The sequence below is a fragment of the Bufo gargarizans genome, chromosome 4 (genome assembly GCF_014858855.1).
Source record: "Bufo gargarizans isolate SCDJY-AF-19 chromosome 4, ASM1485885v1, whole genome shotgun sequence".
NCBI lineage: Eukaryota > Metazoa > Chordata > Amphibia > Anura > Bufonidae > Bufo > Bufo gargarizans.
In genome coordinates, this window is record NC_058083.1 from 255,159,092 (window position 1) to 255,177,347 (window position 18,256).

Genomic DNA, 18,256 nt, shown 5'->3' on the forward strand with positions numbered 1-18,256 from the left:
ATCTCTAATTTATTCATATACAGGAGGCGGGAGCTGGCTGCAGGATCACATAGCCGGCTCCCGACCTCTATGAGCTGTAGCTGCGATCCGCGGCACCTGAGGAGTTAACTACCGCAGATCGCAGCTACAGCTCATAGAGGCCGGGAGCCGGCTATGTGATTCTGCAGCTCCCGCCTCCTGTATATGAATTAATGTGAGATTAATCTTCATTGGTGGAGCAGTGGCCATAGCTCCTCCCCTCCTCTTGTCCCCTGTCCTCCCATTGGCTGGAGCGGCAGCAGCAGCACAGGGGGAGGAGACACTGCTCCTTCTCCCCTGTGCTGCTGCTGAGGGAGCACGGAGAGCGCTGTCAGCAGCGCGATCTGTGTTCCCAGGACGTTATCGGAATATCGGCAAAATAAATGCCGATACCGATAACGTTCAAAATCCTGAATATCGGCCGATAATATCGGTAAATCCGATAATCGGTCGATCCCTACTTTAAATATAGCTGAGACATCACAGGGAAGCATGTGACACCACAACCTGTCCTCCACACCTGCATGGACTGCTACGCTTGGCCAGCACTATTGTTGCCAACACTGCACCAAGGAAGGGGGTCTCTAGCCCCACAGCAATGGAGTGCGGATACTTATTGGTCCTAAATACAGGGCCGTCTTTAATATTGATTGGACCCTGGGCAAAAATTTACTTGGGCCCCCTGGATCCCGCCTTCCCACACCTTAGCATGCAATCACGCCCTCCACCACAACACACACACAAAAAATCCACACATCTGGTAGAGTACAGTGAATGACTATAAATACTTCCAGTTCTGAAGACTGCAGCAGCTCAGGATCAGTGCTCTGGGCAGCTGGGCTCAGGCTGGAAGTGGGCACCACTGTGCAGGAAGGAGACCGGGGCTCGGCTCACCCTAGTGTTCCAGTGCACCCCAGCACCCCACAGTATGCAGTATAGCACCCTATAGTATACAGCACCACACAGTATGCAGTATACCACCCCACACTATACAGTACCCCACAGTATATAGTAGAGCAGTATAGCAGCCCACAGTATACAACACCTCACTGTATACAGCACCCCAAACTATACACGATACAGCCCCCCACACTATACAGTACAGCAGTATAGCACTCCACACTATACCGCACCCACAGTATACAGACCCCCACAGTATACAGTACAGCAGTATAGCACTCCACAATATACGCCCCCCCACAGTATACAGCCCACCACACAGTATACAACCCCCCCACACAGTATACAGCCCCCCCCCCACACAGTATACAGCCCCCCCCCACACAGTATACAGCCCCCCCCCACACAGTATACAGCCCCCCCCCACACAGTATACAGGCCCCCCCACACAGTATACAGGCCCCACAGTATACAGCCCACCACACAGTATACAGGCACCCACACAATATACAGCACGCCACTATACAGTAGTTTACAGTATATTAACATAACAGCCCCTGTCACCTTTTTCCTGATGTAATCTTCACACAAAAAAGCTCCACAGTTAACTTCTGCAACACTCCTGGTAGGACCTGTGATGACCTCATAGCCATGTGACCAGTAATTGCTAGGTTACTGGTCACATGGTGATGATGTCATTAAGGTCCTAGATCACAACGTTAAAGTACACAGACAGCTTGACACCCGGGGCAGTAGCTAGCAGGGCTCAAGAGGCAGCTGCCTTGGGCCCCCCAGGAGCAACTGGGCCCGGGGCAGCTGCCCCTTTTGCCCCTTGGTAAAGACGGCCCTGCCTGAATGATGGAGAACTAGAAGCGGACTTGTCTCCTGGTCAGCGATCCCAGCTGGTAACCACCGACGGCTAGAGCAGCAGTACAGTTCAGTGATGGTCTTGCTACCAACCAGCAATTTTTTTTTAATAAGAAGGAATTTCTACTCATCGAACAGACAGAGGGAAGAAGGGACCAGGCTATGCACAAAGCTAAAGAAGGCCATGAGTTGGCCATTGAGCCTGGCCAATTCTATAGCACATCTTTAGTGATCCAGTGCTAGGATTCTACTGCTTCCCATCACAATTAAAGGGAATTCCGGAGTTTATATAAGGGTTAAATCACTATAGAAAATGAAAAGCTCTTCAACAGATCCTCACCAATTTTCAAGATATAGGAATAAGAGTATATAGATAGTATAGCTATCAAGGATGGAGTTACCTCGACGTGCGTTTAATCTCGGCGGGGTAATGCCATCCCTGATCGTGCGCTCATCATGGGCGAGTTATTTGGTGTTCTATATTATTGATGCATATAGGGCGTGTACTTGCCCATATCTGTTTGCTGTGACATGGTTATTTATGCACTTTATGCCAGTGTTCTTTACATAGTCCCATGTTTTTTGTGCGGGTCTGGGATGTCATCATTTTCTGCCACTTCTCCTTACATTATGTGGGTACACTGTGGGCTCTATTTTTCTAAGTAGGTGTTTTTCTGATAATTTTGGGAGCTTGAACCATGGTCATTGTTTACATGACACTCGTGCACTGTTGATTTCTTTTCTGCTATGTTTGCTAGGTTTCGTTGTTATTTCTTTCTTGTGTTGATTTAGAATTGTATACAGTCTAGACAATGTTTGCTGAGCTAAACAGCCTGAACTGCAGCGTTACACAATAACCCAAACTATCAGAGATGTATTTAGCTCGCAGAGCATTGTCCGACTAGTGGTGCACAGTAAAGCCCCATACACACGACTGTATCCATCTATGGTCTGCAAATCTTGGATCTACAAAATACGTACACAGTCTATGGGCCGCTTTTTCTTTTTTTTTTTTTTTGCTTTCTACATCCGTATGTCTGTTCAGCAAGAAGTCAGAACGTGTTCTATACTTGTGCGCAAAATGCAGACTCACTGAAGTCAACAGCTACGCAAAAAATGTGGATGCAACACGAAACACATCCGAATCTTGCAGATCCACGATCTGCGGACTGCAAAACGGATACAGTAGTGACCATGCGGCCTTATCCTGTCTGACAACAAACTAAAATCTTGAAAATGGTGAAAAATGAAATAAAGTTGCAGAAGTATTCATTCATACAGAGATTAAAGGGGTTGTCCGGCACAGTAAAAAAAAAAAAAAAAACCTAATGGCCAGCAGGACTGTTTAGAAGTAAAACTCGTCTTTCAAACCGCTCTCCATTCCTGCAGCTCTCGGCAGTGCCCATTGGACTAGAAGTGAGAGGGACCACTTTGTGGTCATGAGACCGCTGCAGTCAATCAATGGTCTCAGTGGTCACGTGTGCAAGAGCAGCACATCACTACTACATCCTGTTGTTGGTTAGGAGACTGTTTTAGCCAGTCAACGGCTTCAGGCATCACGTGTACAAGAATGGCACGTCACTGCTTGGTCCCGTTCTTGGTTCTAAGTCCTGACAACCATTAGTGTTTCTCTTTGTTTTTTTAATTAGGCCAGACAACCGCTTTAAAAATGAGAAGCTTCTGGCAGCCACTGTTTGGGGGAGTTTACTGATTTGTACAGCTCTCATTGGACTCAATAATGGATCCGTCTTCTCTAAGCTTCCCAAGCAGTGGCTGTATATACAATTCCAAACTGTATCCCTTAAAGGGTTTCTACCACTTGGATTTCACATAATTAGGTGTCAGACACTAGTGCTCCGCTAGTGTCTGCTCTGCCAAACTATCCTGCTATAATAGCTTTTGGGGCAGCCGTTTACCTAAAAAAAGAACTTTTATTAATATGCTAATGACCCTCTAGGTGCTATGGGGGCGTCATTAGCACCTAGAGGATCGGTCTACCTTCTCAAGATGCCGCCGCTCAGCGCCTCCCTCCAGCCCGCCCATCTGCTTCGGAATGCATCAAACGGACGACTTCACGCGCATGCGCCGTGCGCGGCTGTATTCGGCGCATGCGCAGTGAATGTCCGACCGCTTCCCTGCTCAGACATCTCCACTGCGCCTGCGCCGATGACGTCATCCGTTTGATGCATTCCGAAGCAGATGGGCGGGCTGGAGGGAGGCGCTGAGCGGCGGCATCTTGAGAAGGTAGACCGATCCTCTAGGTGCTAATGACGCCCCCATAGCACCTAGAGGGTCATTAGCATATTAATAAAAGTTCTTTTTTTAGGTAAACGGCTGCCCCAAAAGCTATTATAGCAGGATAGTTTGGCAGAGCAGACACTAGCGGAGCACTAGTGTCTGACACCTAATTATGTGAAATCCAAGTGGTAGAAACCCTTTAATGCTATGAATATTTGAAGAGAAGTTGGATACACGATTCACGGAAATAATTAGAATTTAGGACCAAGTTAGATCAACAACCAAATCGACTTCTGTGTCAGATGGAAGGGACGCAATGCCTGGAGGAACTACTGTGGTCTCCATTACATCTTGTGCTACCTAAAATGTATAAACCATTGAAAATCAAACAGATTTAGACCCCCTGACTCACAAGTATACATAAGTAATAGCTATATGCATAAATGCATTATTCAATGAAGCTTTGCAGCAGTGGTTATACAAAGTCCAAGGATCCTTTTCTGCATTATGGAAAACCTATCTACCAATGGCCCTTCGAGGGTCTCCCGTTACTATTAATTGAAACAGTGAACTTTGATCATACCAATAAGGTCATCTGAGGAATCGTCATCAGGGGGACGACTGGACCTCCTACTTCTCCTCGTCTTTTCAGCGCCTCCCAGGGAAGATGGCTCCTTTACTCGCATCTGCAGCTACAAGGCAAAAAACGGTCAAGGGGGATTCTTAGATGTCCACGCAAGAAGACACATTTACTGGTAAAACTGCTCTCATTCTACATGGAGGTGGCTGTAACTATGTCTTCTATTTTCTAAAAGCTGTTCTGTAGCGCCACCACAATACTGCATTTTATATTATACTTGTGGTCAGGGCTAGGATGGTGGAAGTGGGAAAGGGGAAACCCTTAACCCTGAACCTAGAGGCTGGGGTGTGCCGGGAGCCACGGTCGCGGGTACGCCAAGAAAAGGGGGCATACCCAAGGTGAGAGTGGAGAAAAGGGGAGGGAGGGAGGGGCACGCTGCTGGAACGCCAGGCTGGAGAGGAGGTGAGTGCCGGCCTAAGTACTGCATGCCCCTCCCACAATTACAGGCTGCGCTGCAGCCTTTACTATTTGTGGTCAGGGCTAGGATGGTGGAAGTGGGAAAGGGGAAACCCTTAACCCTGAACCTAGAGGCTGGGGTGTGCCGGGAGCCACGGTCGCGGGTACGCCAAGAAAAGGGGCCAAAGACTCTGAATAGGTAACATAGTTTTATTGAATATCACAAAACCAGTGTACGGAAGGCCTGAGAGATTTCTGCCTGGGGATTTGGTATATAGCGGGCGAAACAGGACGAACGCCAACGCCCCATGCAGCGAATGACATGTGCGGGGACCTGATGCTTGGAAGCTGCCGACGCAGCCCCAATGCGGAAGGAATGACCTGAAATAGTACTGGGGTCGTGACCCAACCCCTGCATCAGGGACCGGACGAGGGACATGAATTCACCAGGCCTGAGGAAGCCGTAGAACCCGAGGTAAATAGCCGCCTTCAGAACCTGTGCTGAGAGAGGGCCCAAAAGGTCTGCTGTCTAAGGCCGAGGATAGGGCTCATGAACAATTCCCCCGACACCGGCAGTCTACGGGTGCGCGGTCACTTCCCCTTCTTCTGCAGACCCCTGAGTGTTGCTTAGACGGCTTGTGAAGCAAGGATGGAACCCCCATCTGGCTTGGCGATCAAGCGATGATGCTGGAGCCCTGCTAAATATAGCTTGATGGTGTTGTGCGACAAGGAGAGGCGAGTGTGGCAAAATGCAATGAACGCCATGACATATGAGGTTTCCTCCAGCTGACCCCTTGGGAATTCTCGAGCAAACTTGCTGAAAGCTGTGAAGCCGGCCCGATAATTCCTAGCTGTGTTGTGGGAAAGAGAACCCTCGACCAGTCTCCCTGCCTGGACCACCAGGGATGCTAATCCAGGATGAATGAGCTGAGTGGAGGAACCTGAGTACCGGAATGATCTGCTTCGGGCATTTCCTGAAAGAAAGTGGAAAAACAGAAACGGGAGAGGGTGTCAGCGGCAGTGTTGGAATCCCCTGGAATGTGAGCACAACGGACGTGGAAGTTGTGGGTGAGGGATAGCCACACTAATTTCCGCAGCAGGGCCATGACCCGGAGAGATCTGGACCTGCCGGAATTGATAATATCGACTAGGGACTGGTTGTCCGTGACGAACAAGACTGGCAAGTTGGACCAGGAGCTGCCCCAGACCAAGGCGGCAGCCACGATGGGATATAATTCCAGGAAAGGAGAAGACCCGATGGCAGCTGGGTCTGCTTGGATTTCCGGAGGCCACCTGGCCGCCAGCCAGTGGGACCTGAAGATGGCGGCAAAGCCGATGGAACGGGCTGCGTCCGAGAAAATAATCGGGGAAGCCGAGTCCCAGCGGGGAACGAAGAGGGAAATGCCGTTCCATTCTGAAAGGAAGGTGTTCCACATGGCAAGATCCGAGATGGCGTGGCGGTCCAGGTGGACAACAGAATCTTGGTCACGAACTGTGGAAAGAAGATACAACAGGCTGGCCAGAAAAGACCGGCCCTGGGGTATGATCTTCGTGGCGTGATTCAGCAGACCCAGTAAGGACTGAAGCTCCGCCTTGGTCAGGGACAGAGCGCTGACCGCCCGGGCGATGGCAGAGCGGATCCTGGTCAACTTTTCAGGTGGCAGACTGGCCTCCATCTTGACGGAATCTAATGTGATGCCCAGAAAGGTCACCCTGGTGGCAGGGCCCTCGGTCTTGGAGGAGGCCACGGGCACCTGGAGGAGGGAGAAGAACTCCAAGAGGATAGCGGGAATTGAAGGGACCGGATGAGGATTCTCAATGAGCAAAAAATCGTCCAGGTAATGAATTACCATGGGAAGACCTCCGTGATGCACCAGGATCCAATGGAGAGCCCTGGCAAACTGGTCGAACAGCCAGGGGCTGTTCTTGGACCCAAAGGTTAAGCGGTTGGCAAAATAAAACCTGTCCGACCAATTGATACCATAGTACCTCCAAAGATGCGGGTGGACCGGGAGAAGCTTGAAGGCATTAGCTATGTCTACCTTGGCAAGCCAAGACCCAACCCCCGACTGGAGAATCAGCTGAATGGCTTCCTCAACTGACGAGTATTGCATGGAATACTCCTCAGAGGGGATAAGGGAATTCAGGCTTGGGGTGGATGACATATGAGGCGCTGACAGGTCATAGATGAGGCGTTTTTTATTGGAGGATTGTTTCACAACCAGCCCGATAGGGTTGATCCGCCAGGACTGAAACGGAATGTGGAGAAAGGGACCGATGATGAAACCCTTTTCCACTTCGGATCGAAGGAGGGCATCCACGGCCTCTGGGTCACCGAACGCCGAACGCAAATTGGGACCCTCCCATGACCCGTGAGGCAGGGTGATGAGCCCTGTATGGAAGCCCTCCTTGAACCCGGCCAAGAGGAAGGCCACAAGAATGTCTACATCAATGTCGGCTAGTCAGGAGCTCTTAGAAGATTTCCTGGTGCAGGCCGAACGCGGATGGGCCTGAAAACATGCCGAGCAGATGTGATGTGATGTGAGCTCGACAGGCGTTAAAGGCACAACCCCCCGCATTGAAATTGTTGCAGACTTGGCTGCTACCTAAATAGACAATTGGTTTGCCTAGTTTGTCCATGGTTGCCGAGGGCTTGGTGGCCCCGGAAGTACTAGGAGCAGCTCCCGGCTGGGAAGGATGAGCCTGATCGGGACACCAGTCAGAAGAATGGAATATGGACTGGCAAGAGGTGCAGGAGGGAGCTCTGAGACCGGCGAAATGACGGCAGAACAGCTCCATGTCGAGATCAGCTCAATTAGTCATGAACTGAAACTGCGACAGGGCCGCTGCCGCCTTAGCGGAAAAGGACCTGTGGTAATCGTAAAACGCTGAGCCACCGTACTTGTGGCCCAGGTCCGACACCCGATACAGGTAGGTATCAAGCTCCTCCCTCCTGGACGGATTGGCAGAACAAACAATGTCCCGATACAGGCTAAAGGCCAGGACAAACTCGGGAATGGACAGTTTGCAGTTAAGTCTGGCGTCTTTGGCCTTCAAGACCACCGAAACCTCCCCGCAATTAATGATCCTGATTCTCCGAGATGTCCTGGGAGGCGATAAGGATGGAGGCTAAATTCACATCCTTCCCAGCCAAGATGTCCTTTCCTGATATGCTCGGGGATGAAGTGAGACGGGGCAATCAGAGGACCAGAAGCTGGCCTACCTGCCACACCTGGAGGTGGGGAGGGAGCCACCACCGGGGAGGGTGGGATTGCCGAGGGTCTGGACTCTAGGGCTGCAACCCTGGCCTGAATGTCGCACAGAGAACTGGCAAGCCCGCTGATAGAGGACTGAATCTGGGACAAGGCTTGCTGGATGGAAGGAGAGCTAGACTTAGTTTCCACTGAACTCGGGGCCGTCATCAACAAGCGGTATAATTCCGCCTTGCGGGCTGACTCAGGATGACGAATCCCCCTACGGTTGAGCTCGGTGATGAGTCTAGGCACGGTCCAGCTCCGTAAGGAAGCGCTGACGGAGTGACCAGAAGCCGATGTTCCAGGAAGGGAAATATTGTCTTCCATCTCAGATACGTGCAACATCTTGACCTGCGGAAGAATGTAAATGAAAGGAGAAACGAAGCTGGGGACGCGAAGGAGCAGCCGAAAATGAAGATGAAAGTGAGGGAAACGAAACTATTTAAAATACTTACCAGAAGATGCCCAAGACCAAGGAAAAGGAGATCTGAACCCGAATGCGAACCGGTAAGCTAAAGAAAAACCCAGACCTTCAGAAGAGAAGAGGAAAACAAACAAAAATACGGTCCTCAGAGGGACCGAACATGACCTGAACTTACCTTAGGAAAGATTTTAAAACCTTTGACTGACGTGAGCTGAAAAACGGACCGAACCTGCGATCTGAAGATAACGCATATGAGGACCAGATGAGCGACAGCTGGGAAGCGAGATGGGAGGCGAACCCCCAAAGGAAGCGAAGACAGGTAAGACGCCAGAAGAGGATCAGTCGACCAGACTGGCCCAGGAGATGGGAGAGCCTGAGACAGGACCCAGGGGTACAAGGGACAGCCGACTGGAAGCAAGAAGCATGGACAACCCACACCCGTGAATAGCAGAGAGACCAGGTAGCCGAGAACTGAAAAACAGAGCTGGGCGATCCAGGAGGAAGGAGGAACCCCAGGCGAACTAGGGTAGAGACCTGGGCGATCCAGGAGAAAGAAGAAGAACCCCAGGCGAACCAGGGTAGAGACCTGGGCGATCCAGGAGAAAGAAGAACCCCAGGCGAACTAGGGAAGAGACCTGGGCGATCCAGGAGAAAGAAGAACCCCAGGCGAACTAGGGTAGAGACCTGGGCGATCCAGGAGAAAGAAGAAGAACCCCAGGCGAACCAGGGTAGAGACCTGGGCGATCCAGGAGAAAGAAGAACCCCAGGCGAACTAGGGAAGAGACCTGGGCGATCCAGGAGAAAGAAGAACCCCAGGCGAACTAGGGAAGAGACCTGGGCGATCCAGGAGACAAACACGCGGACAGGGCAAACCGGAAAAGAGATGACCCTGGGCGATCCAAGGCTTGAGACAGGACGAACACCGCGAGAGAGAGAGCCCGGGTGACCCGGGAAGACCAAGCCATGACAGAGAATATGGCGAGAATGCTGTGAGGCGGAACACTCGGAGAGACCGAGGGCAGTGGTGTAATAGAAAAAGGCGGTGTAATAGAAAAAGGACAACCAGAGATGAGGCCCATGAGACATGAACTAGCGAACGGCGGAGGCCGACATACTCGGAGCATGGAACAAGACTCCGCAGTGGCTGGAGGAAAACATGCTGCAGCTGGGGGACGAAAAAATGGTGGATTATGCGCCTGAACCATGCACCTACCTGCAGATCGATGAAACTGGAACCAGCAGAATGCAGGTGCGGACCAAGCCTCAACTCACCGCAGGCAGGCGGGCCGCTCGATGGGTTAGGACCTGAGCATCCATGTTGTGCTCTGTAGGCGCAAGCCGCAGGCGTCCAACAGGTGCAGCCTCAGAACAAGCATGCTTCTATTGTTGTGCGCCCCACCAGACTATGGGAACGCGCGACAATAGCCCCAGAAACGCGCAAGTACCTCCAGGGAAGCAGAGAAAAGAACAAGCCCCAGTGGACAGAGGGGGGCAGACAGAAGAAGATGAGGGAGGGTAAAGGACAGGCATTCAGACCAGACAGACGTGGGATGCGAGACCCTGGAGGCTGATTCACCCAGGCAGCGTGAGGTGACAGGCAGGACCTGCGCTAGACATACCTTGAGAGCGAAGGAAAGCCGACGCTGGAGACGCAGCAGGAGGAAGCTGAGGGGCGGACCCGGAAGTGAGGAGGCCACAGCTGAGGACCGGAGCGCACTGCACGCGTGGTGTCCTTGAGACGCCGGGAGCTGAGGAGAGCCGAACGCTGGAGACGCAGCAGGAGGAAGCTGAGGGGCGGACCCGGAAGTGAGGAGGCCACAGCTGAGGACCGGACCGTACTGCACGCCGCTGGAACGCCAGGCTGGAGAGGAGGTGAGTGCCGGCCTAAGTACTGCATGCCCCTCCCACAATTACAGGCTGCGCTGCAGCCTTTACTATTTATCATTAATTGTAATTGTGTCTTTTAAAGTGACATATTAATAAAATTTTGTAATTTATATATGTGTGTTCGTTATTGGTTATCATGAGTTTGACTCACATATGATCTCTCAATTTTTGAGGATTTGTTCGGTTATTATTATTTTCTAAAAGTGACAAAAATACGCGAGACCTATGAAAGCCCAAGCTGTGAGACGCTACCGCATGGCTCATACATCATATTTAGTTTATTTTTATTTTTTTCTTTGACTCAAGGTGGAAAATCTGTTTAAAACTAAACTTTCTCAACTCAAGGGTTATAAAAAAATATATAAAAAAGTGGTCAACGGCAATCGCCCCTTGGACCTTTGTCACTTCCAGAGTCACCAGTCTTATGCCTCCCTCCAGTCTTCAGTGGTGACATGTCTGTATACACACGTGACCACTGCAGTCCATCACCAGCATGACAAGACATCTCCTGTCCATCTATCCTATGACAGTACATAGATGCCAGACTGGACGGCAGCAGCAAACCATGCGTTCCTGCTCCTCACCACCATGTAGTAAATGGTTGACCACTGAATACAAGATGTTAAAAGGGCTATATGAGTTGGGTATAAAAAAAACCAAAAAAACTGCCCTGTAGCATTACTTACTCTATTTGTATACTCATGTGACCAATGACTTGCCTCAGAGGTCTCCAACATAAGACCACTAAGGCCAGTGGTTGGCTTCAGCATTCATGTAGGTGCACATTACCACTGCAGCCAAGTAAACAGAGACTAGTAGGAGAGGCAGGGGCAGGGGAGCTAGGACTAGTAAGGGAATAACTGGTTGGTTTATTATATTTTCCCCTTGGAAATGTTTTTTTCCAGCTCAGATATCCTCTATAAAGCTCTACAAAAAGAAAAAAGCAGAGCATTTAACCTAAGTGACTTGCTAAGAAAACTGAACCAGCTACAAGGCCAGATCCACAATGCTTTCCTACAGACAAAGACCTTTTCTACATGACAGAACTGGAGGCTTCACTAGAATGTGACAATGACAACACACTGACACGTGTATTTGTGAAGGTTATTAGCATTGTCTTCTTTATGGCATCATTATGTACGGCCTACCTGTAGCATCAAACCGCATGAGGCTGAACACTGAACCTGCTTCTATCATTTGATATTAATATGGCTTAAAGGGCTTCTGTCACCCCACTAAAGTGATTTTTTTTTTTGGGCTGGTGAAATTAATTATATTGCGATATATCACAATATAATTGTGTCACTTACTTTGATCCAGCAGTTTCTTCCAAAAACGAAGTTTTATCATATGTTAATTAGGTCTCTAACAGCAAGTAGGGCGGCTACTTGCTGCTAGCTGCTGCAGAAATCCGCCCCCTCGTCGTGTTGATTGACAGGGCCAGCCGGGATCTCCTCCTCCGGCCAGCCCTGTCGGCATTTCAAAAATCGCGCGCCTCTGTGGGTTCGGCGCAGGCGCTCTGAGATGAGGAGGCTCGTCTCCTCAGCACTCCCTCAGTGCGCCTGCGCCGATGACATCACCGAAATAGAAGACGTCATCGGCGCAGGCGCACTGAGGGAGTGCTGAGGAGACGAGCCTCCTCATCTCAGAGCGCCTGCGCCGAACCCACAGAGGCGCGCGATTTTTGAAATGCCGACAGGGCTGGCCGGAGGAGGAGATCCCGGCTGGCCCTGTCAATCAACACGGCGAGGGGGCGGATTTCTGCAGCAGCTACCAGCAAGTAGACGCCCTACTTGCTGTTAGAGACCTAATTAACATATGATAAAACTTCGTTTTTGGAAGAAACTGCTGGATCAAAGTAAGTGACACAATTATATTGTGATATATCGCAATATAATTAATTTCACCAGCCCAAAAAAAAATAATCACTTTAGTGGGGTGACAGGAGCCCTTTAAAGGGGCTTTCCAATAGCAATAGAGAGAGACTGCCGGAGCCTAGGTAAGGGATTTTCTTATTGCTCAACCTGCGGCCCTCCAGCTATTGCAAAACTACAACTCCCAGCATGCCCTAATAGCTGTAGGCTGTCCAGCCATGCTGGGAGTTGTAGTTTGGCAACAGCTGGAGGGCCGCAGGTTGAGCATCCCTGTTGTACACCATTGCACGCAGCTTGAAAAAAAATATATAAAAAATGTACAGGGTGGGAGAACCTCTTTGGGCACCTGCACACGGGGTGCGGGTGAATGTACATAAAATCCACACAAATTTTCATGCGAATTTATGTGCATTTCTGCACCAAAATCTGCAATGTCTAACAGTAGCTTTTGGCGCGGATTTGATGTGGTTTTGCCGCCGATCTCGTCCTTCCATTGAAAAGGGTGAAATCCGCAGCTAAGGCCTCATGCACACAACCGTTGTTTTGGTTCGCATCCAAGACGCAGTTTTTGCCGCTTGGATGTGGACCCATTCACTTCAATGGGGCCGCAAAAGATGCGGACAGCACTCCGTGTGCTGTCCGCATCTGTTGCTCCGTTCTGTGGTCTGCAAAAAAATATAACCTGTCCTATTCTTGTCCGTTTTGCGGACAAGAATAGGCAGTTATATCAATGGCTGTCCGTGTAGTTTCGCAATGTGTGGAATGCACACGGACGCCATCCGTGTTTTGCGGATCCGAAATTTGCGGACCGCAAAACACACAACGGTTGTGCGCATGAGGCCTAAAACTGCAAACATAATTGACAGGCTGCAGATTTTGAAATCCGCAATCCTGGTCAATTTCCGCACAGAAAAAAATCTGCAAAGTGTACATGAGGTTTGTCTGATCTCAATCACTTTGCTGGTACTGTAATATGCTGCCGATTTGCTGCACGGAAATCGGCTCGGAAAAAACGCATGTATTCTGCAACGTGTGCAGGTGGCCTTTAAAAGGAAACAAAAGATAATTTGTGTGGTCTTCCAAGCGGCACAATCAGCAGCAGTCCCAAACAATAGGAGTAGGTCTCTTTTCTTTTTTTAACCAAAATAAACTGCAATTCAGGGTCCGCGCTTGAACTTCATCAGTAAGGAACAGTTCACACACAGCAACACTTCCACAAGACGATTTTATCTCGATTCAAAACAATTTCAGCTCCTCGGTCTCAATATCCGCCAGCAATCACAGCCCTTTTATCATTTAAAAGGAACACTACATAGTGCAATACCCACGGGTTATTGAAACACTACGTATTTTATTTTACTTACATGATCGACACTTGTTCGCTTCTTCTGGGGCGTTCCTCTCCTCTCCAATTGACACAACTGAAAAAAACTCTAGTCTCTGGTCACATGTGGTAAGTCTCTGTGTTATTTCCGTTAGATCAACTTCCAATTTTTTAAAAAAAAAATCTTTTTAAATACTATGTATATGGCCAAAGAAATAGGCACTGTGATACATGTCTGAACACCAGGATGGAGACTTACCACGTGTGACCAGAGACTATTGCTGATATTGAGACCGAGGAGCTGGAATTGTTTTGAATCGATATAAAATCGTCTTGTGGAAGTGTGGCTGTGTGTGAACTGTTCCTTACCGATGAAGTTCAAGCGCGGACCCTGAATTGCAGTTTATTTTGGCCTTTAAAAGGGTCTTCCCGTTTCCTATATTAAAGGGTTATTCTGGTAGGTAAAAGTTATCCCCTATCCACAAGATAGGGCAGGGATCAGCAACCTCCTGCAGACCAGCTGCTGTGAAACTACAACTCTCAGAATGCTCCATTCACTTCTATGGGAGTTAGACAAACAGCCGAGCATGCTGGGAGTTGTAGTTTTACAGCAGCTGGAGTGCCGAAGGTTGCCGAATCCTGGGATAGGGGAAAACTATCAGATAGGTGGGGTCCTACAGCTGGGACCCCACCAATCATGAGAAAGAGAGCCCCCTACCCCTGCAGCAAATCTGAAACGACTGGAGTGTCTGGTCGCAGCAGCTCCATTCATATCAATGGGAAATAGCTGAGTAGAGTCCTCCCCTATCTCCGGTCATTTCAGGGGAGCAGCAGTGGGCTTGCAAGTGGTCCCCGTTCTCGAGCGCTGTCTTCTCTTCACTGTTTACGTGCTTGCAGTGGACACTAGTGATGGAGCTCCCACCGTCCCATTCACTTGAACTGCTCACTACTGCAATGTCGACTGCGAGCAGGTAAACAGCGCTCACAGGAACACTGCCTTCTCTTCATACAGATGATGGGCGGGGGTGCCAGGGGTGAGACCCCCTCCCATCTAATATTGACGACCTATCCTGAGAATAGAATCAATATAGGAAATCAGCCAACCCCTTTAAAGAGAGTTTGTCATCAGAAAATTACCTATTTTTTAAATCATGTTTTTGATTTTCAATGTCAATATATATACAGTACAGACCAAAAGTTTGGACACACCTTCTCATTCAAAGAGTTTTCTTTATTTTCATGACTATGAAAATTGTATATTCACACTGAAGGCATCAAAACTATGAATTAACACATGTGGAATTATATACATAACAAAAAAGTGTGAAACCTATTCTAGGTTCTTCAAAGTAGCCACCTTTTGCTTTGATTACTGCTTTGCACACTCTTGGCATTCTCTTGATGAGCTTCAAGTGGTAGTCACCTGAAATGGTTTTCACTTCACAGGTGTGCCCTGTCAGGTTTAGGCTACTTTCACACCTGCGTTCGGAGCGGATCCGTCTGGTATCTGCACAGACGGATTCGCACCTATAATGCAAACGCTTAGATCCGTTCAGAACGGATCCGTTTGCATCACCATGAACAAAAAATATATATATTTTTTTTTTTTGTCCGCCTGCTGAGCGGAGGGGAGGACAAACGGTGCCAGACTGATGCTTTCTGCGCGGATCCGCATCCACTCAGAATGCATTAGGGCTGGACGGATCCGTTCGGGGCCGCTTGTGAGCCCCTTCAAACGGAACTCACAAGCGGAGCCCTGAACGCAAGTGTGAAAGTAGCCTTAATAAGTGGAATTTCTTGCCTTATAAATGGGGTTGGGACCATCAGTTGCGTTGTGGAGAAGTCAGGTGGATACACAGCTGATAGTCCTACTAAATAGACTGTTAGAATTTGTATTATGGCAAGAAAAAAGCAGCTAAGTAAAGAAAAACGAGTGGCCATCATTACTTTAAGAAATGAAGGTCAGTCAGTCCGAAAAATTGGGAAAACTTTGAAAGTGTCCCCAAGTGCAGTCACAAAAACCATCAAGCGCTACAAAGAAACTGGCTCCCATGCGGACCACCCCAGGAAAGGAAGACCAAGAGCCACCTCTGCTGCGGAGGATAAGTTCATCCGAGTCACCAGCCTCAGAAATCGCAGGTTAACAGCAGCTCAGATTAGAGACCAGGTGAATGCCACACAGAGTTCTAGCAGCAGACACATCTCTAGAACAACTGTTAAGAGGAGACTGTGTGAATCAGGCCTTCATGGCAGAATATCTGCTAGGAAACCACTGCTAAGGACAGGCAACAAGCAGAAGAGACTTGTTTGGGCTAAAGAACACAAGGAATGGACATTAGACCAGAGGAATTCTGTGCTTTGGTCTGATGAGTCCAAATTTGAGATCTTTGGTTCCAACCACCGTGTCTTTGTGCGACGCAGAAAAGGTGAACGGATGGACTCTACATGCCTGGTTCCCACCGTGAAGCATGGAGGAAGATGTGTGATTGTGTGGGGGTGTTTTGCTGGTGACACTGTTGGGGATTTATTCAAAATTGAAGGCTTACTGAACCAGCATGGCTACCACAGCATCTTACAGCCGCATGCTATTCCATCGGGTTTGCGTTTAGTTGGACCATCATTTATTTTTCAACAGGACAATGACCCCAAACACACCTCCAGGCTGTGTAAGGGCTATTTGGCCATGAAGGAGAGTGATGGGGTGCTGCGCCAGATGACCTGGCCTCCACAGTCACCGGACCTGAACCCAATCGAGATGGTTTGGGGTGAGCTGGACCGCAGAGTGAAGGCAAAAGGGCCAACAAGTGCTAAGCATCTCTGGGAACTCCTTCAAGACTGTTGGAAGACCATTTCAGGTGACTACCTCTTGAAGCTCATCAAGAGAATGCCAAGAGTGTGCGAAGCAGTAATCAAAGCAAAAGGTGGCTACTTTGAAGAACCTAGAATAGGTTTCACACTTTTTTGTTATGTATATAATTCCACATGTGTTAATTCATAGTTTTGATGCCTTCAGTGTGAATCTACAATTTTCATAGTCATGAAAATAAAGAAAACTCTTTGAATGAGAAGGTGTGTCCAAACTTTTGGTCTGTACTGTATATATTTAAACAAAAAACATAAAATCCTGCAGTTTTCCCGATGGCCACTAAGTTTAATAATAGGTGCCACTTCTTGGTCTGTACAGATCACTTTACTGCAGTTACCTGCTTATCTATACACAGAGGTGGTATAATTGCAGGCAGGATTAGAATGACAGATAATACAGGATTCACCATTCCCAATTGGTGGTTGTCTTATCTTTTCTATTCTTTCCTTGTACAATGACTTCTACACAGGTCACAGAGCATGCCTAAAAAGTCAATGAGGTCCCTCCTGTCCATTGTGTCTGTGGCCCATGGGGCTGCCATAAGGCAATTCTCCTAATGCTTTCTAAATGCTGTTAAGAACAGCTCAGGCAACATGGCTGCCCCCATGATCATAAGCAGGAAATAGAATAAATAAATCTGCAATCAGAAAATAAAAACAGATGTTAAAAAATGTATATGTGCCGCTGTCTGGTTTGAACCGACATAACATTTTGGGGACACATTTCCTTTAAACTGTACATCTAATTGCGCTGCTCGGCAGACATGTCTCACACATTGTGGGGAGACCCCTGAACGATGGGCCTTGTAGATTGAACCTCGGCAGCAAGTGGTATTCGGCTCCTCTAGTGGCTCAGGATCGGCGTGCCAACGTTCACTGTGCCAGACCTGCTTTGGGCAGAGGAGACGCGTCATCCCACTGACATCGAGGGGTTTGGTAGGCTCTTATGTGTATGGCAATCTTTACACCTTACTGCCCCTCCATCAGAAGAAACATTTACATTTTATGGTCTATGGCAGCGGTCAGCAAGCTCTGGCACTCCAGATGTGGTGAAACTACAACTCCCAGCATGCTCCATTCACTACTATGGCAGTTCTGAAAACAGCTAAGCAAATGTGCATGCTGGGAGTCGTAGTTTCATCACAGCTAGGGTGTCAGAGGGTTGCTGGTCCCTGGTCTGTGGAGAGGATCACATAAACCACGGATTTCTATGGTCTGCCAGCTGGGGCCCTCACTGATACGAAGGGTAGTTGGCTGGGGAACTAGGGGAGCCCTGCTGCTCTCTCCAGCTCTGCTTCATCAGACTGGCTGCAGTGTCATACATAGCTGGCACGTGACTGCCCGGTGGGTCCCGCCGCTTACCTGCGGCACAATGCAGGCTACCGGCCGGGAAGGTTGTGGCTCCCGATTGTACTCCGCTACAACCCACGTGTTCTCGTGAGGAAATGCAGCAATAACACAGCTACGGAAGCCCGAAGGCGCCAAACTCCTCATGCCGGAGCTGGATTTAGCTTTGGCATTTGCATGCCGGGTCAGGAGGCAGTGGTAATAATAGCAGAGCTGTGTGTG

General features: G+C 49.1%; 1 protein-coding gene across 2 annotated transcripts in view; it reads right to left on the reverse strand.

Annotated features, from left to right (window-relative positions):
- USP45 (ubiquitin specific peptidase 45) overlaps positions 1 to 18,256 on the reverse strand; it is a 198,014-nt gene that overhangs the window by 178,520 nt on the left and 1,238 nt on the right. The window contains exons 1-2 of one of the 2 annotated variants that reach the window (XM_044289001.1): positions 18,050 to 18,230; positions 4,607 to 4,715 (exon numbers count right to left, since the gene is read on the reverse strand). In XM_044289001.1, the coding sequence (XP_044144936.1) occupies positions 4,607 to 4,715; positions 18,050 to 18,181 (241 nt within the window). In that variant the 5' untranslated portion in view covers positions 18,182 to 18,230. Of the gene's footprint in view, positions 1 to 4,606; positions 4,716 to 18,049; positions 18,231 to 18,256 lie in introns of those variants that run through there. The other variant, XM_044289002.1, reaches the window with a different exon arrangement.